The sequence below is a fragment of the Sceloporus occidentalis genome, unplaced genomic scaffold (assembly GCF_023333645.1).
Source record: "Sceloporus occidentalis isolate IW3139 unplaced genomic scaffold, rSceOcc1.0.p SCAF_1, whole genome shotgun sequence".
NCBI classification, from domain to species: domain Eukaryota; kingdom Metazoa; phylum Chordata; class Lepidosauria; order Squamata; family Phrynosomatidae; genus Sceloporus; species Sceloporus occidentalis.
In genome coordinates, this window is record NW_028316981.1 from 216,561,647 (window position 1) to 216,586,573 (window position 24,927).

The 24,927-nt window shown below is 40.3% G+C and overlaps 1 protein-coding gene across 2 annotated transcripts; it reads right to left on the reverse strand.

Annotated features, from left to right (window-relative positions):
• Positions 1-1,133: 1,133 nt before the first annotated feature.
• On the reverse strand, positions 1,134-23,249 carry LOC149323401 (glutathione S-transferase kappa 1-like). Of its 2 annotated transcripts, none has more exons than XM_089488899.1 (8): positions 22,991-23,249; positions 18,828-18,909; positions 9,850-9,978; positions 8,224-8,324; positions 6,920-6,955; positions 5,283-5,399; positions 4,409-4,502; positions 1,134-1,647 (listed from the first exon to the last, which is right to left on the reverse strand). In XM_089488899.1, exons 1-8 carry the CDS (start codon positions 23,156-23,158, stop codon positions 1,604-1,606), a joined length of 771 nt encoding a protein of 256 aa, XP_089345025.1. In that variant the 5' UTR covers positions 23,159-23,249; the 3' UTR covers positions 1,134-1,603. The 2 variants fall into 2 exon arrangements, with proteins under 2 accessions (XP_089345025.1, XP_089345026.1); XM_089488900.1 differs by lacking the exon at positions 22,991-23,249 and adding an exon at positions 20,214-20,234.
• Between the last annotated feature and the right edge of the window lie 1,678 nt (positions 23,250-24,927).

Here is a 24,927-nt window from a genome sequence, read left to right on the forward strand (position 1 = left end):
CTTTTCTCCTCCCTCTTGCCAAATTATAACAATGTGTCTCATGCTTTAATATGGCCTTCATATTTACAAAAGACGTCTGGCTGATTTTACAATGCTTGTCCCTGACATAAGTACAAATGAGCTGACATCTACCATTCACAAATGAGTCAATGTACTAGGCAGCCTGAGCTCAGAAAGGATTAATAATAATTACAATTGCATTCCTTTCTCCAATAACTAAGGCATAACTAAGGGGCAGTACAGATGGACAGCTCCTTGCTGTCTGTTTTTGCCATGTCTGTGCTGCAGCATCTCTATGCTGCAGCACAAACGCGCCACAAAAAAACCCCCACCCAGATTGGCTTCTTTTTTGCGACACTGGAAGCAGGAAGAGGCGCCAGCATGATGCCACTTCCTGCCTGCGATGCCTGGTCGCAGTACCATGGCAGCCCCCGTATGGATGGGAGGCCGCCATCATACCGGGGTCCGTACATATTAGGGTTTGGGAGCATGCGTTTGTTGCGTGCTCCCGAACCCTAAAATTGCCTTCGCCATGCTACAAAGCGCCTGGGCCTAGGTTACCTTGATTGTACCATAACAAGGAATTGCTTCATTCCTTCCACACTGTAACTGTTTGAGCTACTTTTTAATTACAGCAAGTACATTGCCTAAGTATAGATGTATCATTGAATACCAGTCAGGAAAAATTTCAGTGTGATAAACACCCTAGTCTTTATGGCTGAATACTGCCTGAAGGTGGGAAGACCAGTAAGTCTCTTAAAGGTATGAGTTGAGCTGTTCGCTGTTGCACTTTATGCCCTTGGATGACCAACACTGCTTCCAGATAAATCTGTTACACTGTAACTTCCATTTTGAACTTGAAATGTTTGAGGTGGTCCAGATATTGTGTCCCTTTGTAAGACTTCTGTTTTTCCCCACTTCTTCCATCTTTTTTGTCCATGAGAAAAATAGATCCACACTGCTGATTGGGAAATGAAGGAGCCCTACGCATGAAATCCATTTAGCCAACCCCTCACAGCCCACAACCCTCTCCAAATTCTTGCCAGTCCAGAAAAACTAATGGGTAGTTCATACCTTACATTCTGGTAATTATGCCTCTAGCACAAGTATTCTCACACAGAGACTATTAGGTATTTCAGGAACTCGCACCATCTTTAACAATTATTACAACCAAATTTATATAGTCATGGTTACAGTTGCGACAGTGACTCTTATTCATTCAGCTGCATTTACAGGACAAAGGAAGGAATGGATAACAGAATTATATAGACAACCAAAAGAAAGAAACAGATGACAAAAGAAGTGAAGTGCATTAATTAATGTCTCTGTTAAGGCACATTTCTGATTCACACTGATCCACATTATATTGCAAGGTGCTACAAGTCAAGGGATGCACACCACTGTGCATAAACCCTAACTGCACGTAGAGGCAATTGCTGTGATACCTAGCTCGGTGTTGTCTCATGATTCCCTGTTCCAGACTTAAAAGATGCTTCTCCAACAGTCCTCCTGAGTTGACTTTGTGGAACCTGGCAACACAGAAATTCCCTAAAGCTATACGTTGCTCTGATGTCCTGTTGTTTCTCCTCAGAACTCTTATAGCTTAGAGTTTAGAAGATCCGGGAACAGGCCCATGCCATTTCTCTCCTGCAAAATGAATTAGCACCAAGAGTGCAAATTAGATTTAGAAGGCAAGAACAGCTTTAATGAGTAACAATTTAAATGCATACATTAAGTTAAAAGCACCTGTGGAAAATGAGTCACTTTTAATGGTGTTCACATTCCCATCCTACATGGTAGAGATAGGAAATGTGTGGCTCTCCAGATACTGCACCTTCCATCATGCCTCACACTGGTTGTGTAGCTAGGTATGATGGAGATGCAGTCCAGCAATATCTGGAAGACTGCATGTCCCATCCTTGCTCTATGTGTTATTAGATTCAAGCAGATTTCACCACTAGAACTTCCCAAAATTTTAAAAATCCAGAGAGACACCTAAATACCACGATCAGTCAAGCTATGCCTCCACTATTGGCCTTTAACCTGCAGTTAGCAGTTCACATGACCAAACATCTGAACAAAAGTACATTCCCTGCACAGAGAAATATTGTTAAGATGAGGCTACTAGAACTTTCCCCTGACATGCCATTTCTTTTGATAGGAAGGAGTATTCAGTCAATGGAGTATGCACTCACAGTAGTATTTCTGCAAAACAAGTTTACTACCTCACGATAAACAGACGTGGAATTCCTCAGTAAGAGCTCAGCCATTCTGCTTCTCTGGGAAATTCTTTTCCACCTGTGGTGGACATGGAAGGCATCTGGGAGCAACTCCTACTCCTCCTTAGCAACTGGTTGTATGAATAAGAAATTCCACCTAAACATTAGGAAGAACTTCCTGACAGTAAGTTTGACAGGGGAATTGGTGGGTGCTGAAGTCTCCTTCTTTGGAGATAGTTAAACAGAGGCCAGATGGCATCTGTCAGGGGTGCTCTGATTGTATTTTCCTGATGGAAGAATGAGATTGGACTGGATGATCCTTGAGGTCTCTTCCAGCTCCATGATTCTATGGATCTTCCTCAGACACAAATGAGCAGTGACTGAATTTCAGCTGCTGGAGGCAGGAGCACCACCACCACTCATCAGTAACAGACTGCATGTCATCTCCTTCAGGACTAATATTCATTAAAATGAAAACAATAGTACTGAATAATTAAGCAGTATGTGGACATACATGTGTATGTGGGAAATAATTCTTCCTGTGAAAAGAAAAAAGTAATAACAAGATAATAGCTAACTGCTAAGTAGTCCAGCTCAGGTGAATGTTCTCACCTGCATTAAATACCTGTGGGCAGGGGACTAGCCCCAGTCACATTGTTTCAGCTGCCTCATTCAAGTATATCCAGGGAATGGAAAAATTTGAGTTTGCTGAAGTCAGATGTTTGAGCTCTAACTGGACCCATATGAGTCTCACATCAGCATCAACATCCTCACCCTTGTTTGTTTCTATAGCACCATCCATGTACATGGCATTTTACAGTTACAGAATAAAGTAACTATTCCAATATTACAAAACACTAAAATACAATACTAAAATACAATGCAACTCCCCTTACACTTAAACATACACTTGTGACAAGATATCCTTGGTATTTTCAGAGCTTGCTTCTAGTCTAATGCCACAGACTTGATACTTCCACTGAAAATGAGCTGAACAAAGCAAATCTGGGGAAACTTTCATCCTTATCCTTTGACTACCAGATGTTTTAACCTATAGATCTTACCAGATAACACTCAACATGGCAATGAGGAGAGAGCCAAATGTTCTCCAGCAATGGAATAGCTATTAAGCTAGTGATGAACACCCATCACTTAAAATAAATAAAAAGAAAATCTGCTTCAAGGAGCAAACAATTTGGCAGAGAGAAAGCTCTATATTCCAAATTTACCCACTACAAGTTGCTCCTCATTCAATGGAGTTCCAGTCATGGTCACTCTTGCAGAGACATATCTAGAGACCTCTGTGTGGAGTGGGGAGAGAAACGGGAGTGGAAGAGGCTGGTTGCAACAAATATGCAATGGGCAGAGAAAAGGTCCATCACTTTACTCAAAACTCCACTTCCTATATGAGAGCTTCAGTATAACAATATTGGAATGAATTATGCAAAAATGGCATATTTGGTGCAGAATCTTGGTGCAGAATTTTGATTGACTGGACTCAGGATTTCTCTCTTTTCTTTTCTCCTTTTTAGTACTGTGTACATATAGCCCTGGCCATGCTCTCCCAAAGGTCCTTAGCATAAGGGCAAGATATAACAAATATATCAAAATAACAGCTTAAATTGGTGGCAGGGTCAATGAATACTATAATTGAATTAGAAAACTGTCTAGATAAATTCCTATGGAACAGAAACATTGGGACACATTTAAAACAATGTAAAATGAACCCATGCTAATCTGTCCTCAATAAGGGGTCCCTAGATAGGGAGCAAGTCAAAATACCCCAAAGGCACCAGATTCCAGATGATCTTGGAAGCTAAGCAGGGTCGGCTCTGGTTAGTACCCAGATAGGAGACCCTCAACAAATATAAGGTGCCTCATTTCAGAGGAAGGAACTGGCAAAATCACCTCTGAGTATTTCTTGCCAAATAAAAACCTATGAAATTCACGGTGTCGCCATAAGTTGGCAGATGATTTTAAGGCACACACACATACAGCTGGGGGGCAAATAGCAGGGAACTCAGTAATTTGTTAAACATGAGTTGCTCAGAATGGTTGTATGTATGTTTAAGTATATGCAAGGGGCCCAAACCTTCCGTGTAGCATGTTTGTTCAATTAAGAACCTGAAAGGCTGCTAACTGATATGTGACAGTTAAGAACACTTATATGTGGCATTAAGAACACTCACCCAAGAGACTTGCCAGTAATTCTAAACGATCTGAACCAAAGAGAAGCTGAGGCTGGTCATCAACATAGGTAACAGAACATGGCATCCCAAATGCCTAAATGGGGAAACACAAGAAAGAAGGCTGTACTTCATTACCCAGTCTGGTGAATTGGACATGAACCTGAAGAGTTCAAATCTGCAAGGTAACTCCCAGGTTGGGTAGATGAACATGTAATTCTCATTGCTTTTCTTTAAAAAGATAGGAGCATGATGGGTTTTAAAAAAAAAAGTTAAATAAACTCAGCACTTTTTATGTAACCTCTAGTTGTGGTTCAGTTCATGATTGCCATGGACTGTAATAATTATGGTTTGTCTACAAATGGGCCATCGCATACAGAACTTTCAAATCATCCCCTACAAATTTAAACATAATCCCTTTCAATAGGAACCATTTACGTCTTCAGCAAAAGTAATCACATGCTGAACAATCACTTACATGTGTACCTATGTAAGTGAGTGAGAGAGAGAGAGAGAATGGAGAGAACTAGCTCTGTGATGGGAAAAGATATGACAGATTTACCAGGTATTCACCTACTTGTTTCCCCTGATTTGTCTCTTCTCCGTTCATGAGCTGCCTAATGTTATCAGTAAGGAAACTGGCTGCAACATATCACCAGTGACCATTGTGAACAATCAGGAGGATATCTAAGTAGAAGCCAAGAGGCCTGCTTTGCCTGGGATTAAAAATCCACTACTTTGCTCCAGATCTTGATCACTGGCCAATCTGAATACAATTAGGATTTTAACAGGCTTTTTTTTTGTATCCTCACTACCCCACAACACACTCCTTGAAAAGGTCTTTGTTCACCAAGAATAGGCTTGAAGTGTGTCTCACCCCATATCCCAAGACTTCATCTGTTGTTGCTTTCAGACGATTCTTCACTTCAGGTGTGCTGCTCATTTCCAGAAGCTTCTGAGCTTGGTCTGAGGGCAATCCTGCTTTCCCTGCAGCCTGAGAAAAAAGAAAACAGATAGCTGACATAGCCAAGTTTAACCTGAGTAAAGAGTCTTTCAATACTGATAGGATTGCAGCCCACCTAGGAGAATTTAAAGGAGAGAACAGCAAGTAAGCAAGTATACTTTGAAAGAGTGTCATGATGCTAACATACCTGAACAGAATGTAGGCATGAGAGAAAGGCTGTAAAGGTAATGGGCTGTACCACAGACAAGCTGCATGAACACTGATGGAATAGCCTATTTTTGGATTTTCAGTATGAAGACAGTCTGTATTCTTCTTGTTGTAATGGCAGAATTCATAGCACACATTTTGTTTTTCCAAAGTAAGAGAGATTTTAAAACCCAAACATCCAGAACACATGCAGTAAAAGTAAACACCTGCAATGTTTGTATTTTTATTATATTAAAATTATGCATAATGCATGCTTTTTTAGACACAAAGCTGCTTTTTCCTAGAGTCTGACTCTTGGTCAGTATAGCCCTGCAATTTCTTGCTCTGACAAACATTTGCTCTCTAGAGGATTAGGCTTCCTCATGAAAAATGCAGAGAACTGAACCTGGGATGGAACGCCGCCAGCCCTTCCCACTCCACCCAAGACACACCTCCACTGCCAATTACAAGACTTCTCTATCTAAATTGAAAATTACACAGCACTTTTGGAAACTAGACTGTAGATACCATAGGGACTTTGGCAAGATTACCTGTGTACGGAGAACTCACATAAAGTCTGGCAGAAAGTGATACTATCTGATAGTAATATTCAGTGCTTTTTTCTTCGATCACATTGGAAGATGAGCAAGTGAAGATATTAGGGGGACCTTCATGCTCATCTCCAGTATTATCTATGCTACACTACTTCATCAATGCCCATCAGCACTCTACATCGGGCAAACAGGCCAGTCCCTGAGCCAGAGGATAAGTGGACATAAATCAGATGTTAGGAATGGGAATACACAAAAACCTGTGGCAGAACATTATCATCTCCCTGGGCATTTCATGTCAGACCTCAGAACAGCAGTCCTTGAACAAAAGAACTACACAGGTAGATTGGAAAGTGAAACAGCAGAATTTGAATTAATCCATACACTACAGTCTCTCAGCAATGGATTGAATGGGGACAATGGCCTCCTGGCTCACTACACACATTTCAACACTATCTGACCCCTATCCTCATGGGGGCATCCTAGATTCATCTATTCTCTCCACCTGCAGGCTAGTTTCCAAGGCCAAACTGGTCTTGCCATCTCATTTCAATATCCAATGGCTATGTCTTTGTCCACAAACTACCACTGTTAAAACTGGAGTTGCTATTTTTTCCATACCCAAAAGATTTTGAATCTGAACTGACAGTCTCACATACCTATGGCATATGTGTGTGTGTGTGTGTGTGTGTGTGTCCCTGTCCTCCACTCCACCAAAAACATCTGAGGAAGTAGACTGAAGTCTACAAAAGTTCATGCTGCCAACTTCTTATGTGGAAAGATAGTAAGAGAAAAAGATAAGAATAAACTTACTGCCAAAATGTTTGCTGGCTGGGTAATGTCTTCATCCTGGAGAGAGATGAAGTAAAGCAACTGATTACAAATGCTCTAGGACAAGAGACCAACAATGCTAAGCATTTAAATGTGAATACAACTATCTGGCTTCACGGATGAGTAAGAAAAATGCCCCCAAACAAATCTAACAGGGATGATCCCATTTAATTTGCCTGAAGAGAGGTGGAAGCCAAATATGCAAGTTTTCACAGAATCATTGAATCAGAGTTTGAAGGGCCGCCCAATTCAATCCTCTATTAAGAAATTGATTTCTTAACCTAGTCTATTTCTGCACTGGCTACGTAGAAGTGAAGAAAAGCAGTCTGGCACTTTAGATTTCCACGAAGATTATTTCCATAAAATTCTACATTTTATTGGCAGGAAGACTTTTACTTATTTACTTTTACCCAAGTTAGACCTATACAACTTGTATCCTGCAAAGCTGAACAAAGTCCCTCAGCCATGCACTCAGCTCTGCCCAATGACCGCAACAATCTGAATTTCCAATTTTGGGAGGACAATAAAGGCAGTTAATTATTAAGTCCTTGGTGGGCTTCCATACCGTGGTATAGATGGTATAGTGAGTGATCATTATGCAAGCCCAACCTAGGCCATTTTAGCTGGCTGCCAGTTTGTTTCTGGGCACAATTCAAAGTGCCAGTTATGATCTATAAAGCCCTATATGGCTCAGGTCTAGGCTATTTAACAGACTGTATCTCCCTGTATGAACCCCCTGGGCTCTGAGATCTTCAGGAGAGGCCCTTCTCTCAGTCCCACCACCATTGCAAGCATGATTGGTGGGGACACGAGAGAAGAGGACCTTTTAATTAATTAATTAAATAAATAAATAAAAATAAACTTTTTCCATGTCTGCTCCTTGACTCTGGAACTCCCTTCCCAGGGAGACCAGAATGGCCTCCTCTTCATTGTCCTTCTGCCACCAGGCTAAGACCTACCTATTCAGACAGTTATTTAAAACAGAAAGCTTTTAAAGAACAGCTTAGGGATGTTGTATTATTTTAAAGTGAATATTTTAAATGCTTTTAAAGTGCTTTTCTCTCTTTTAATGGTAATCCGTTTTAAAACAAACGATCTGTTTTAATATTGTAATAGTTTAATTCCATTTTAATTGTCACTTTTGTAGCTTTTAAATTATACTGTGTTTTTAGATTGTAAGCCGCTTTGAGTCCCAATTATGAGGGGGAAGTGGAGTACAAATAAATATATTTTTTCCTGAATATTCTGAAGAAATAATTGTATGGGAAAATAAAATGGATACTTACTCGAGACCAAATGCGCATCCAAAGTTCTCTAGACACAGATTCCACAAACTGAGGTTGTGTTAAATCCACAGCTGTGATAAAACGCATGGCAGATAGACTACCTGTATTTGGTAAAAAGAGATAAGACTATCAGATCCAACAAATATCAACAGGATAAATATCAACTGCACAAATATCTTCACAGCACCTGTGCAAATATCAACAGGAAAAGTACCATACTGCTGCAAAGCATCAATACACGTGCATGGGCATGTACAAGCATGCTTGTGGGAGTGCATGTTCTTTAAACTGTTTGGCAACAGAGTCACTGACAGCAGGAGGAGAAAGGCTGAGGCCAAATACTGTATGTGTGAAGGACATAAGCACTGGAGGAACAGACCACTGGAAGCCAGCAGATTTGTCTGCCTTCCTTCATTACCACCATGTGATTCTGGAAAAAGGGACCCTTTTAGCACAGTGCACCAACAGGTACTGGCTGTAATCTGTTGCTGTTGTGTGCCTTCAAGTCATTTTTTATCTACGGTGTTCCTAAGGGGAACCTATCATGGGATTTTCTTAGCAAGATTTGTTCAGAAGGGATTTGACTTTGCCTTCCTCTGAGGCTGAGTGTTTGACTCTCCCAAAGTCACCCTGAGGGTTTCCATGGCCAAGTAGGGACTCAGACCCTGGTCTCCAGAGGTGTAGGGCAAAGCTATAATCCCTATGTTTATGTGCCTTCATGTCGCCTGTCAACTTATGGCAACACCATGAACTTCACAGGCTTTTCTTAGATAAGGAATACTTAGAGGTGGTTTTCAACTAAATTTTGACTAAAATTTCTAGATCTATATATGAGTATATAAGTATTCCTGAGTTCTTAAGAAACATTTATCGTGTTGGGTATTCCAATTACAATCCTCAAGCAACTTACTATAAGATAAGTAGTATGACACAAACACTTCAGCCCACATTGAAGAATGAATTGCAACTCTGGTAATAGACAGCTCAGCAGAGCATCATAAAGAGCATCATAAAGCTCTTTGCTTCTACTTCATATAGATGTTATTTATGGTAAAGAGGGCAATGTTATATTTGGATGTGAAACCTCTTGAGCTACTGAAGAATTTTAAATTAGCAGATTTCAAAGCTAAATTAAATGTATTATAGGATATATGATCTCATATATTTCAGCTTTTGTCTGAAATATAGCTGTGGCTTCTGGAAGTTTGGAAGTTCAAAACATCTTGAGGACCAAAGTTTGGGAACCACTGATTAAAAGGTATAGAAGCCTAGTCCTATAAGAAATAACATAGGGAGTTGTTCAAATTCAGGTTGTACAGGAGAATAGCAAGAAGAGACATGATAGCTATCTTTAGATATTTGAAAAGATGTAATGTAGATGATAGAGTGAGCTATTTTTCTGCTGCTCCAGAGACTAGAGTATGAATCAGTGGATTCAAATTACAAGAAAAGAGATTCCACCTAAATATCTGTGGATTACACTGCCTTGGAGGGTGGTGGACTTTCCTTCCTTGGAGGTCTTTAAACAGAAGTTGGGTGACCTTGTCACAGGAGTGATTTACTTGGGTATTCCTCCTTGCCAGGGATGCTCCATGCAGTTATTTCCAGTGCTGATTCTTTCCTTACCCTTCACAATAACAGACCCCATGAAATCCTTTGGTAATTGCAATGGCACTTGAAAGAACTTTGCCATCCGCATAAGATCCTTTGTCATGTATTCTCCTCTCTTGGGCAGCATTGCTGGGGGCCTGTTACCTGTTAAAAAGGGGTGAGATCATTATTGGAGAAGAAGCTTTCTGAGACAAATACTACATGCTATTATCTCTCTTTCCTTCACCGAGGCAAGCAAGATAATCACCCTGGGTCCCATTCAGACAGGGCAGCAAAACCAGATTTTCAGAAGACAGAAAATAAATTTATTTATTTATTTATTTATTTATTTATTGGATTTATATCCTGCCTTTTTCTCAAAATGGGATTCAAGGTGGCAAATTATGGCAGTCCCTTCTATTTGCCACCCAAGTGGTTGGTGATCAAAGGAATTTTGTTCTTTTTGTTTTAAAGAGTTGGCAACAATATTTGGCTTTGTAAGGCGTTATAAAACTCCCTTAAACAGGACTTTCGGCCAAGATGGCGAAGCATTAACAGCAATCCACGATAGCAGGTGGATTTGCTGTTCCGTTTGCGGTTTTTCTTAGGAAAGGGAAAGTGCTCCCCCCGTTAAAGGAGACCCAGGTGGGCTCGCGGGGTCTTCCCACAGCTCTTGAGCCTGAAATTGGGTACGTAAACCCTCTAATTCGGGCAAAATTGCTGGAAGACGAGAGCAGACCGCAACCGCAAACAGGGGTGAAAGCCAAGCCTCGCCGAGCCGGCTTTTGGGGGGGGGAAGCTAAAAGAATTTGAAAAGAGACTGTTGCCGAATTGAGGGAAGATCCCCACTGGGAAGACCTTGTTGGAGGATTAAAGGAAGTAAAGGAAAGGAGAGGTGGGATAAATTGAGATTATAGGACTAAAGGTTTTCCTGTCTCCAAATCGCCAAGCAAAACTAACAAGGCGGTCATTAATAACTAGACCGGTGAAAAGGAGAGTGGAGGGTAAAGGTGTGTGTAGAACGGCGAGTTTGGAAGGATAGAAGATAAAAGAAATAGGATAAGTTGGAAGAAAAGAAAGACGGATTAAAAGGAATAAAAAGGATCAAGAAAAAGTAAACCGAAGAAGGTGACCTGTAAATTTGGAATTGGTAGAAGTAGAAGGAGAGGTGGATCTGGGGATAGAGGAAGAGGTGGATGGTGACGGATGAGGAGGAGAAGCAGACGGCAGTAGACAAGCAGGAGAAGTAGACGGAGGTGGACAAGGAGGAGAAGTAGACGGAAGTGGACAAGGAGGAGAAGTAGACGGAGGTGGACAAGGAGGAGAAGTAGATGGAGGTGGACAAGGAGGAGAAGTAGACGGAGGTGGACAAGGAGGAGAAGTAGACGGAGGTGGACAAGGAGGAGAAGTAGACGGAGGTGGACAAGGAGGAGAAGCAGACGGCAGTAGACAAGCAGGAGAAGTAGACGGAGGTGGACAAGGAGGAGAAGTAGACGGCGACGGACAAGGAAGAGAAAGACGACGACTGACGAGGAAGTGAAGTAGACGGCGGCGGACGAGGAGGAGAAGCAGACGGTGGTGACAAAGAGAAGGAAAAGTGTGGACAGAGATAAGTAAAAGAGGGAGATAAAGGAACTGGGACTTAAAGAGTACCTGGGTAAACTGTAAGGGGCGGCGCGGTTGGAATGGTGGCTTGACTCAGCGTTTTCAAGGTCGGGGGCCACATGTAGAACAGGAAGTTGAGGAAAGGAAGAGAAGGCATAGAAGACTGACAAAGAGGAGAGGCAAGAAAAGCAGCTAGTAAACCTAAAGAAAGAAACTTGGAAGAGCAGTGACACCAAGACAACGGGAGGTCTAATTACAGGATAGAAATAAGGAAGTACAACAAAGAGGTGGCAAGAGAAAGACTGAACTGAAAGGGAGACGCTAAAAGCTGGATAGCGCCACTTAGCGGTTGGAGAGAATAATTATAGAAATTACAAATAAAATGGAGAAAACAGAAAGAACAATAGTAACAAGAGGAAGTGAAAAGGAAAAGGAAAGGAAGATGATGCAACAAGCAGAAACAAAAGAGAACTTGCCAAGAAGACCATCGGTAGAATTAAAGACAGTTGACCCAAATTGGAAAATATTAGAAGCCATTCAAAAAATTGAAACCAACATAAGACAAGAAATTAAGGACTCAAGAGACGAATTAAGACAAGATTTTAAGAGAGAGATAGATGAATTAAAAGATACAATAAAAAGGGATGCAGGAAAGACAACTAAACTCGAGGTTAAAACAGAGGAGCTTGAGAGGACAACACAGGAATTAACTATAATACAGAGGCAAGAGAAGGAACAAAATAAATTGAGAGACTTGAAGGACAGAAGGAAATGCATAAAAATTAGAGGATTGAAAGAGAAATATAATGAAAACCTATACAAAAAAGTAATACCAGTACTTGCAAAATTGGTTGACTGCACGCCAGAATATTTGGACCTTGATGTAGACAAGATATTTCGGATTAATTCAGCTGCAGCAAGAAACCAGAATTTACCCAGGGATATTGTGGTGTACTTCATGAGAGAACAGATTAAAGATAAAGTCATACAAGAAAGCTATGCGAAAAAAATAACAATAGATGGAGTGGAGAGTAAAGTTTTTAAAGATATCCCAGGTGAGATACTACGACGAAGAAGAGACTACGCGAACTTAACAAGAATATTACAGGAAAAAAACATAAGATACAGATGGGAACCAATAGAAGGAATATCCTTTACATGGAGACAAAGATTCTATAAAATAGACTCTATAGAAAACGCGAAAGTGTTCTACAACAGATGGATGAAAGAAGAAGAAAAGATGAAAGAAGAACAGATGAGAAAAGAGAAAGAGCAGGGAAAAAAGAAGAATCAACAGAAGGAAAAGGAACAAGAAGAAGGACAGATTGACCTGGAAAAAGGGAATGATCCCGGGGAAGATCTACAACTGTTGGGAGCTGTCGGCGGAGTGGATTTAGAGTGGGATGGAGAAGCCAAGTTAATGAAAGAGAATACTGAACTGTTAATTGAGTGGAAGAAAGATTGGGAGAAGGAGGAAGAAGTAGGAAACAAAGAATTAGAAGGAACATAAGAAGTAACAATAATGAGGTTTCTTTCTTGGAACATAAAAGGAATGAACTCGGCGTACAAAAGAAAAATAATTTTTCATGAATTAGAAAAGCAAAAATGGGACGTATGTAGTATTCAGGAAACTAGAATAAAAAGGAAAGAAGAAAAATATCTGAAAAATTCAAAATTAGGTGAGGTACATATATCTGCTGGTGGGGAAAAAAAGAATGGAGTAGCAATTTATGTTAAAAATAAAATCCCGGTGACTGAGGTAATGAATGATAAAGAAGGAAGATATGTAGGATTAGAAATGATAGTAAATGGGAAAAGAACTTTAGTATTAGGTATATATGGGCCCACTGAAAACAAAGCAAAATTTTATAAAAAACTACATAAAGAAATAAAAAAATTAAATTATGATTCGCATATATTAATGGGAGATTGGAATGGGGTAGTAGATCCACAAAGTGATAGAAGATCATCAAAAAAATAAAATAAAAATAAGGGACAAACAAGGGAAATTACCCCAAACTTTTTTTGATTTATTAGAAACCATTTCATTAGCAGATGCATGGAGATATAAAAATGGAAAAAGTCAAGATTACACCTTTTTCTCACATCCACACAATTCAGCGTCAAGAATCGATATGTTTATAATCTCAAAAGAACTTTTGGAAAACATTAAAGAAACAAAAATCAGAATAAATAAGAATTCAGATCACAATCAAATCTGGTTGGAGTTAATACAAAAAGAAATGGATTTCAGGTGGAGATTAGAGGATACATTGTTAAAAGATAAAAAAATTGTAAAAGAGACACGGGAACAATTGAAATTCTTTTTTAAAGAAAATACAGAAAAAGATACAAATATGAAAATAATTTGGGATACAGCAAAAGCAGTAATTAGGGGGCACTTGATAAAGAAAAAATCAGAAAGAAATAGATTGAAAAAAGAGGAAATCAGGATAATATTGGAAAAAATACAAGAAAAAGAAAAGGAAAAAATTAAAAAACCCAATAATAAAAAGATAGAAAAGGAAATCAAGACACTAAGAAATCAACTCAATATAAAAATGGCAGATGAAGTAGTAAAAAAGATGAAATTTGCAAAACAGAGATTTTTTTGAATATGGAAATAAGGCAGGGAAATTTTTAGCATTTAAGGTAAGAAAAATGAAAGAGGAAAGACAGATATTAGAGATGATGGAAAACCATAAGGTGACCTTGGGTTCTCAGACTCTGTTCTCGACTGATTTAGATCTTACTTGTCTGGCAGATCTTTTGCATTGGTTGCAGGTGGTCAGACTTCTTCTCCTGTTCCCTTATCTGTTGGAGTTCTCCAGGGCTCTGTTCTGGGTCCCCTTCTGTTTTCTCTCTACACACTGTCCTTAGGAAAACTCATTAGCTCTTTTGGCTTTTCCTACCATCTGTATGCCGATGACACCCAGTTGTATCTTTCCGCCCCTGACCTTTCTCCAAGGCTTGAACAGCAAGTCTCGTCTTGCCTCACAGCTGTCTCGCAGTGGATGCGCCATCGGCGTTTGAAGCTCAACATGTCCAAGACGGAGCTTCTTGTCTTTCCTCCTAAGCCCACCCTTCAACACACCTTTTCTGTCTCTGTGGACAACATTTCTATTCAACCAGTCCAGCAAGCCCGCAGTCTTGGTTTTATCTTTGACTCTTCTCTGTCGTGTATCCCTCAGATCCAGACCACAGCCAAGGCTTGTCGATTCTTTTTGTACAATATCGCTAAAATCTGACCTTATCTCTCCGCCTCTACTGCCAAGATCCTGGTCCATGCCCTAGTGGTCTCACGACTTGATTACTGTAACGTCCTCCTGGCTGGGCTTCCTCTTTCTCACCTCCGTCCTTTAATCTCTGTCCAGCATTCAGCTGCACGCATTATCACTTCCACCCACCGCTCTGACCACATCTCTCCTGTGTTGGCATCCCTTCACTGGCTCCCCCTCCCTCTCCACATTCAGTATAAGCTCCTGCTGTCCACGTTTAAAGCCCTCCATGGACTGGCCCCTCCCTACTTATCAGACCTTCTTTCTCCTCACCTTCCTACTCGGGCCCTCCGTTCTGGTAGTCAAGGTCTGCTGTCTCAGCCCAGGATTTCCTCTGCCCCATCTCAGATTCGCCCCTTTTCACTCGCTGCCCCTCACTCCTGGAACCTTCTTCCCCCACAAGCAAGAGCCATCACTTCTTTAATCAACTTCAAAATGGAGTTGAAGACCATCCTGTTCAGGGCAGCATTCCCAGGCATTGCATAATTGTCACTTGCTATTTGATGTTCTCTTGTTGCCTGTTTGATTGAATCATTTCTTGTTTTGCTATGTATTTTATATGTATTATCCTACTAGAGAGGCCCCTTCCCCACCACCACTCCCTTTGTGTCGTGTCTTTTTAGATTGTAAGCCTGAGGGCAGGGAACCGTTCAATTAAAAAGATTGTATGTACAGCGCTGTGTAAATTTACAGTGCTTTATAAATAAAGGTTAATAATAATAATAATAATAATAACAGAGCAAACTAAGATTAGAGAAATTTTTTTTAGGTATTATAATGATTTATATGGGGGAAATAGGGGTAATAAAATAAGGACAGAAAAACTTGTAAATTACCTAGAGGAAACAGAAAAAATTAGAATAGATGACGAAATTAGAGAGAAGATAAACCAAAAGATAACGAAGGATGAGATAAAGGAAGCGATAAAGAAGGGGAAAAAAGGGAAAGCCCCAGGACCAGATGGATTTTCTCTAAATTTTTATAAAATATTTCAGGAAGAACTATTGGAACATTTAGAAAAAGTATTTAATAATATATTAATAGAGGGGGTACCTGATACATGGAAAGAAGCAAATATAATTCTCATACCAAAAGAAGGAAAGGACTTAAAATACCCACAAAATTATAGACCTATATCATTATTAAATACAGATTACAAATTATTTACAGTAATCCTAGCGGAAAGACTAAAAACAGTATTAAAAGAATGGATAAATGAAGACCAATGTGGATTCCTCCCTGGGAGACAAGCTAAACAAAATATAAGAATAATAATAGATTTAATTGAGTATTATGAAAAAAAATCCAAGTAAAGAAATAGCAATGATATTCTTAGATGCAGAAAAGGCATTCGATAATTTGAATTGGGAGTTTATGTTGAAATTAATTAAAAAATTGGACTTAGGAATTAATATGGTAAAGTGGATAGAAGAAATTTACAAAGAGCAATCAGCAAGAATAATAGTCAATGGAATCAGAACAAAAATGTGAAATTAACAAAGGAACAAGACAAGAGTGCCCATTATCACCATTATTGTTTATAACATGTTTAGAAATATTATGTAATAAAATAAGGACAGAAGAATCAATACAAGGATGTAAAGTTAAAGGAAAGGAAATTAGGATTAGAGCATACGCAGATGATGTGATGATAGTTATGGAAAATCCTTTAGAAAATGTAGATAAAACTCTAAAAATAATTAATGAATTCGGAGAGTATGTGGGTTTAAAAATAAATAAAGAAAAATCGGCAATGATTACAAGTAACATGACGAAAAATAAACAAGATAGTCTGCAAAAAAAAGTAGGAATAAAGGTTCAAAAAAAAGTAAAGTATTTAGGAATATATATTACAAAAAAGAACAGTGAATTATTCAATAATAATTATAGATCAGGTTGGCAAGAGATTAAAAGAAATATGGAAAAATGGTCTAAACTACAATTATCATTATTGGGGAAAATAGCAATAATAAAAATGTGTGTATTACCTAAAATATTATTTTTGTTCCAAAATTTACCAATAATCTATAACAAGAATATTTTTACAACATGGGAAAAGGATTTAAAAAAAATTGTGTGGGTAAGAAGAAAAGCAAGAATAAAATGGACAATATTGACAGATGATAAAGATAGAGGAGGACTAGGGATCTCAAATTTAAAATTATATTTTTATGCAAGCTGTCTGGAATGGGTTAGTACATGGATAGAATTGAAAGACGAAAGATTGTTAAATTTAGAGGGCTTTAATTTAAGATACGGGTGGCATGCTTATATGTGGTGGGGTAAAGTAGAATTAAATAAGGAATTTAAGGATCACATATTAAGGAAAGCATTATGGCAAGTCTGGATAATTTACAAGGAAAAATTATACAGGGAACTACCAGATTGGGCATCTCCACATGAAGCGATATTAAAAAGAGGCAAAATAGAAGGAAAAGATTGGCTTAAATATAAAGATATTTTGAAAATGGCAGATGGAAAATTGATATTAAAAACAAGAGAGGAGCTAAACAGAGAAGGACTTATCTTAAACTTGTTTTTATATTATCAATTATTAGAAAGATATAAAATAGATAAAAACAATTTGGAATAACCACAAAAAAGACAGAATTAGATTTGATTATATTAGACAAAGGGAAAAAGAAAATCTCAAAATTTTATAAATTGCTATTAAAGGTAGAATTAGAACAGGAACAAATAAAACATAATATGATACAATGGGCGCAAAATATAGGCAGAAATATTCAATTAGAGGCATGGGATAGAGCATGGGGACAGGACCTAAAATTCACATTATGTTCTGATATAAAAGAGAATTATTATAAAATGATATACAGGTGGTATATAACTCCAAGTAGATTATCAAAAATGTACAAAAATAATTGTTGGAAGTGTGGAAAAAGTGTTGGAAGCTTATATCATATGTGGTGGACATGCCCCAAAATTCATAAATTCTGGATAGAAGTACATAAGAGAATATCTAAAATAATACAATTGGAGTTCCCGATATTACCAGAATTGTATTTATTGAATATAGTAGAAAATAAGGAAGTAAGGAAAAAATCAAACCATTATTATATTTAGTTACATCAGCAAGAATTGTACTCGCAAAATTTTGGAGAAATGAAGAGGTACCGGGGATAGACATTTGGCTAGAGAAAAGTTTGGAGGTGATTGAAATGGATTTATTGACAATGAGACTCAAAGATGAGGCATGGAAAGAGGAAGATCCAATCTGGATAAATCTGAAGAAATCATATATAAAGGAAAAATAGGTACAAGGGAAAGCAAATGGAAATGGGATGGTGGAATAAACCGTCTTGGTGTATGAGCAGAAAGATGAAAGATAAATGTATAATCTCAAATAGACAAGCTAGAGAGATGGAGGTAATTGAGAGACAAGGGGTCGGAAACGAACACTGTTGAGGAATAGAAATAATGTAGCTAAGCAAGGTAACAGAAGATTAAGAATCGCAATGGAGGGGGGGAGGTTTGAAGGGTGCAGAGTTATGGAAATGATATAGTTGATATAACAGAATGTGGTGACAGTATACTCTGTTTTTTTAAATTGTAAAATTCTAATAAAGATTATTAAAAAAAATAAAAATAAAAATAAAACTCCTTTAAACTGAGGGGAGGATGATTCTTTACAGTATAGTCAAAGTAAATGATACAGTTAATTTAAAAAAAGCAAATATATTTAGGAGTAGATGTGTTGGCCATGCAGCAAAATACAACAAAGTCCAAAATCCACAAACAGGGGTGCCTTTATTAGCTAACTCCAAAGCATAAAATACCTTATCCAAGCTGTCAAAGCTTCACTGACTTCTTCATCAGGCAAAGATGTTAAAAATCATACCAGGAGAAAAAAGATGACGATATTAAGAGTGTCATTGTCAGAGGTAATGCTGCTTATGGATTTTGGGTTAATTTTTGGATAATTAAGAATAAGCAATAATAAAAGCAAAGCAAAACAAAGTAGGAAGAAAGACTGTCTGGAGAAGCAGATGGGCGTCTTCAATGAGTCTTCTCAGGCTAAGAATGCATGCAACCAAGGAAATATATAGGAACACGCTATCCAGGAAAACACCTTGTGTTCAGTTTAATCCAACTGTACAGAGTTGTACCTACCAGTCTCCTTCATTATCCCTGCAAGCAAAACAGGCCGTAAATGCAGCTCAATATTCCAGATGTCACGGTATCGGCAGATAGCCTACAATGATGAGAAAAATAATTCATGTGGACAGATTTGGAGTTAACAACCACACCTTTTTTTCAGAGCAGGCTTGTTAGTTTTAGTTAGATCTGTAGTTTAGTGTGGTTTGTTATACCTAGATGTTTGTTTTAGATATAGAGAAATGTGCTGTATTCCTCTGGCCATGTGGCACTGGGAACAAAGCCTTCTATAGTCCAGGAGATACAATTTGAATTTCATTAGCAAGACAGAAAGTTTACTTCTTGTGAGATCCCAGATGTCCTCATCTTTTGTGAGGTCACAGCCCCAGTTGTTAGAGAGAGATAACTGAATCTCTCAACAGAAGCCTCCATGCTTTTTGCATTAGGAAAATTTTAGGTGTTGTTTTGGAAAAACATTCCAAATGTAGTCACAATTTTCAAAAAATTCTACCTCTGTTGGAGGTAGAAACTCCAAATAATAAACCCCTAGTCTGTTGAATCCCACTTTAGGATCCCCTATAGCCGCTAAAATGTGCTATCATCACACTCAGGAAACATATTCGGGGTAGCCATGTTAGCAAACTACAATAGCATCCCAAATCTACAAAACAGTGATATGGTTTTCAGATGCCAGCCACAGATACTGGCGAAACGTCAGAAAGAAAATCTTCTAGATTTAGAACATGGACACATAGCCCGAAAGACCCACAAAAAACCCATGGATGCCGGCCATGAAAGCCTTTGACTTCACAAAACAGTGATATCTTTTACTGACCAACCAAACTACACAAAATTTTGAGTTAATATTGAGGATGACTTTTGCTGAACAAGCAAATAAGACCCAGAGCGATGGATGCAAACTAGAGGAAAAGATATTCCACCTCAACATTAGGAAGAACTTCCTGATAGTAAAAGCTTTTTGACAGTGGAAGACACTCTCTCGGAGTATGGGGACGTCTCCTTCTTTGGGTTTTTTAAACTTTGAATAAAAATCCTAGTCTCTGAAACAGTAAAAAAATAAACTTGTTCCATCCTCAATATGAAATCCCTCCAAATATTTAAATGTGGCCATCCATCTAAGAGTAGCACTGTGTAACTCTGAAATCAAGATAGCCTCACCTACCAAACTTGTAACTCTATTTAAAAAATAAGATTAATTAATTCATTCATTCATTACAGTAGGGTTCAGCAGGGTGATATGGTGCTGTGAGGAGCCAGTGTTCTGCTGCTATTTCCATGAAAGACAACCCTCAGGAGCACCAAAGAATTCTACTGTGGGAAAAAACATTAAGATATCTATTGAACCAGTGCTGCCTGCCAGGAATTGCTGAAGGCCCCTACCTACAAAGCCCGATGTATGAACTCTGCCACTTGTTCTTTGGACTCCTGAAAAGCCAATAAAGAAGAAAGATTACATAAGCAAAGCCACACTGTGTAGCTTCCATTGTTTTATTTCCAAAATCCAAAGTACAAGTGTATATTTTTATATGACAAACATTATCATTCATGCACAAGAGGGAGACAACAAGGTTGGAAGAACCCTATGGTTCAGCTGTGAGTCAGCGTGGCATATTGGTTGGCGCATTAGACGACAACTCTGGAGACTAGGGTTTGAATCCCGGCTTGGCCATGTAAACCCACCGGGGTAACTTTGGGCAAGTCACACTCACTCAGAGGATGGCCATGGCAAACCCCCTCTGAACACATTTGCCAAGAAAACCCTGTGACTTGAAATGACTTGACAGCACACAACATGGTTCGCAAAGGTTAAAGCAACAGAAAATAAAATCAACAAATTCTTTAGTTGAGGAATGCCAACCTGTGGATCCCTCTTTCCATAACCTCAATGACAACTGAAGATGCTCAGAGAACTTGCAGTGTTGACCGTCTGTTGGGTCAATGGTGAAAACGGATTGGATGAGAATGAAACGGAGTATCCATGGCTGTGTGAGTCAAACCCTCAAATGTTTCATGCTGTAGCAAGTCCTCAAAATCCCCACTTTTGTTAACTGCCTCTGAGTGGACCTCAACCAATGGTGACCCTATTGAATGAGAGACCTCCAAGTCACCTTCTCCTCAACTTCCTAGCTCAGCTCCTGCTGCACAGGGTGACCAAATGTCCTCCTTTTCCAGGACATGTTCTCTATTTCAACCTTCTGTCCAGGAGGAATTTCAAAATGTCCTCCATTTTGACCAGGACTAAGAGGCATGTACACTTGTCCATCCATATTCGCTAGGGTTAGGAGCACAAGACCCCTGTGAATATGGGAAAACCACAAATAACAAAAACACGTTTTCGCCTTAAAGGACACCTCTCTAGGAATCTTTAGGTCCTCCAGTGCAACTCTGTGGTCAACGTCCGACAGACACTGACCATAGAACTGCACAGGAAGAGCTACAAATGCCTAGTAGAGCGTCCTCTGTAGGAATCTCTGGGTCTTTCAGTGCGACTTTTAGTTAAACTTGACCACAGTGTTGCACTGCAGGATCTAGATGTTCCTAGAGAGAACCTATTAATCAAATCCGTGAATAATCAAATCCGCAAATATCAAATCTGCAAATATGGAGGGATGAGTGTATTTCCTTTTATATGGATGTTTTCATAGCTTTTATGTGGTCACGTCCTCCACTTTTCTTCAGCATCCTACCTTTGAGGTGCCTTTGTCCTCCTTGGTGGTTAGGCCATCTGGTCACCCTGCTTCTCTGATTGACTCTCTCCATCTGGCATGCAGTCTTCCTCTTTTCCTATCGCCCTCCATTTTAACCAAGCATCATCGTCTCTCCTCGCAAGAGCTCTGCTCTAGTGCTACAACATGCTACAAATCCCAAAAATTACACAACATTCAGCCAGGGCAGTGAAAGTGGTGTCAAACTGGATTATCATTGCGGTGTGGAGGCAACCCCAGAGACCTGGGTTCGAGTCCAGCCTAGGCAATGTTTAAAACCCAGTCACCTAATGTTTTGGACTTCAACTCCCAGAAGTCTCAGCCAGCTTGCCCAAATGATCAGGGATTCTGGGAGATGAAGTCTAAAGCGCCTGGGGGAATCCCAAGGTTGAGAACCACTGCATTAGGGCAAGAAGTCACACTCTCTCAGCCTCTGAAGAAACTGGCCAAGAAAACAGGGTCGCCATAAACTAGTGGAAATGGCTTGAAGGCACACAACAACCATTCAACAAGGAGGACTGCATCCATATTGCAGGAAATAACCCGGTGTGACACCGCTTTGACTGTTATGGCTCAATGCTAGAGAAACCTGGGAAACTAGAGATGTTTATCACACTATGCTCTTAAAGAGCTACTATTCCAGTGTGACTCCTCTAGCAGCCTCCTGTTGCATGCTGGGATTGGCAGTTTTAAGGAGCTGAACTTCTCTGCCTGAGAATTCTAAATACCCCTCCTTAAAACTGCCAATCCCAGCATGCAACAGGAGGCTGCTAGAGGAGTCACACTGGAATAGTAGCTCTTTAAGAGCATAATGTGATAAACACCAAGGTTATTTTTGGCACCAGAGCTCTTTGACAGAAGAGCTTAAGGTCCAAAACACACTGTAGAAATAATCCAGTTCAAGACTGCTTTAACTGCCAGGGAATTGTGGGAACTGTAGTTCATTGTGGCACCAGAGCTCTGTAACATAGAAGGCTAAATGTCAAACAAAACCACAGTTCCCAGGATTCCCTAGCACTGAGCCAGGGCAGTTAAAGCGGTCTCAAACTGGATGATTTCTGCAGTGTGGAGGCAGCCTGTGGTTCTGAATGGTGGAAGAAGACGACTCTGCAAGACCAGGGTTCGAATCCACTGAAAAATAATAATAATAACAACAACAACAACAACAACAAGAACCCACTGTGTGGGTGACCAAGGGCAAGACGTCACACTCTCTCAGCCTCTGAGGAAGGCTGCCAATGACACACACACAGGTTCAAAACACACTGTAGAAGTAATCCAGTCTGAGACTGCTTTATCTGCCCTGGCTCAATGCTAGGGAATCCTGGGAAGTGTAGTTTCGTGAGACATAATTCTGCTTTCTCTGGTGCCACCACAACGAACTACAATTCCCAGGATTCCCTAGCACTGAGCCAGGGCAGTTAAGCCAGGCGCCTAGCAGGAGCGAGTTACCTCGAAGCCCAGCCAGGAATAGGGCGAGAGGACGTCGTAGAAGAAGTCCACCCGCTTCTTCTTCTTGCTGCTGCTGCTCCTCGCCTCAGCGGCCGCCATTCTCCTTCCTGAGGCTACGAAGCTTCGCAATGAGAGCAGAGGGCGGCGGGGTACTAGGATTAAGGCCATGGGGAAGCAAGGGAGGGGAACTGGGGCGAAAGGAGACTTTGTCCTCCTCCAGAGAAAGGAGGGAAGGAGGAGGAGGCCTCAGAGGAGGGCCTGGGCCTGGAGGGATGGTTGCTGCTGACATCCAGTGACACCCAGTGGCCGCATCTGCACTGCAGCCATAATAACCCGGCTTCAAGAGACCTACATATCATCATCATCATCATCATCATCATCATGGACTGGTAGAGTTGGAAGAGACCCCAAGGGCCATCCAGTCCAACCCCTTCTGCCATGCAGGAACTCTCAGTCAAAGCATCCTCATTGACAGATGGCCATCTAGCCTCTCTTTATCATCATCATCATCATCATCATCATCATCATCATCATATTATTATTATTAATAATAATAATAATATTTATAACTCATTATATCTATTATTATATTTATTATTTATATTATTTTATTATTATATTTACTATTTATTATTATTTCTATTATTTTATTTTTATTATATTTTATTATTATTTACAATTATATTATTTATTATTTTATTTTTTATTATTATAATTATTAACCCTAACCCTTTCCTTTCAAAGGTATAGATGTGTTTGTCTGGAAAACCAGGATGCCCAACTTGTTTCTTTCTAAAAACATCCAGAGGTGAACCTGTTGGCCATATAGCAAATCCAGGAACAGCAAAAATTCAGAGCAAAAGAAGACTGTAATAAAATTAGGTGTTGGAAAATGTAAAAAGTGAGCCAGGGTGACATAGTGGTTTGGGCACTGGACCATGACTCTGGAGACCAGGGTTCAAATTCTGGCTCAGCCATGGAAACCCACTGGGTGACCTTGGGCAAGTCACACACTCTCAGCCTCAGAAGAAGGCAATGGCAAATCTCCTCTCAACAAATCTTGACAAGAAAACCCCATGATTGGCTGACTTAAGGTCACCATAAGTTGGAAATGACTGGCGTCATTCCCACTTACTGAAAAGCCCAACTCCCGATCTGGCTCTGCTCCACTATGCTAAACGATTCCAAAAGGTCCCTCATTCACACTATGAACAGGGACCTTTTGGAATCACTGTTTTTTGGCACGACTCTTGTCCCCATTTGTTGGCACAAATTTGTTGGCCCCTTCCCGGGTCTCTCTGCTCCCTTCCCACCAACCTCTCACCCAGCGTGGATCTGCTGCTTGAACTGGAGGAGGGAGGCTGGCAGCGGCCCAGGCAGGCAGCCCTGAAGGCACCAGCTGCTCAAGGCGGCGGAGGGGGACCAGGCCCAGGGCTTGGGGCACAAGGGAGGAGCCCTTTCTCTGTCTCTGCCGGGCCAGGCCCCTCTCGCCACTCTGGAGCACATGCAGTGCCAGCCCTGTCAGGAGGGCCCCTCGGACCTGGAACAGCTCCGGCGGCAGCAGCATGCCAATGGGTGCGTCGCTCCGTGGGCGCTGGGCCACAGGTCAGTGGCGCGGTGGGTTGGAGGAGGAGGAGGAAGAGGTGCCCCGGAGGGCAGAGATTGCGCCTGCCACCGACTCTCTCCGTCCCTTCCTCCGTCCCTCCTCTGGGCCCACAAGAGCCCTGCAGAGGGGGCGAAGGACGGCAGCCGCCACTTGCGGGAACTGGGTCAGTGGCAAGGCAAGGCCTTGATCAAAATGCTGCGCAATCTCCAGCTTTAATAATAATAATAATAGGATTTATTTATATACCGCACAATCACTGGGAATCCGAGTGGTTTACAACAGTGGGGATAATAGACAGTTCCCTGCCCTCAGGCTTACAATATAAAAGACA

Excerpts from the sequence above, each read along its gene's own strand:
- LOC149323401 (XM_089488899.1), bottom strand. The coding sequence starts at position 23,158 with ATGGCCTTAATCCTAGTACCCCGCCGCCCTCTGCTCTCATTGCGAAGC. Across the intron at positions 5,400-6,919 it reads AGCCAGCAAACATTTTGGCA|GCTGCAGGGAAAGCAGGATT; the intron begins GTAAGTTTATTC and ends CTTTTTTCTCAG. Across the intron at positions 1,648-4,408 it reads ATTACTGGCAAGTCTCTTGG|GAGAGAAATGGCATGGGCCT; the intron begins GTGAGTGTTCTT and ends TTCATTTTGCAG.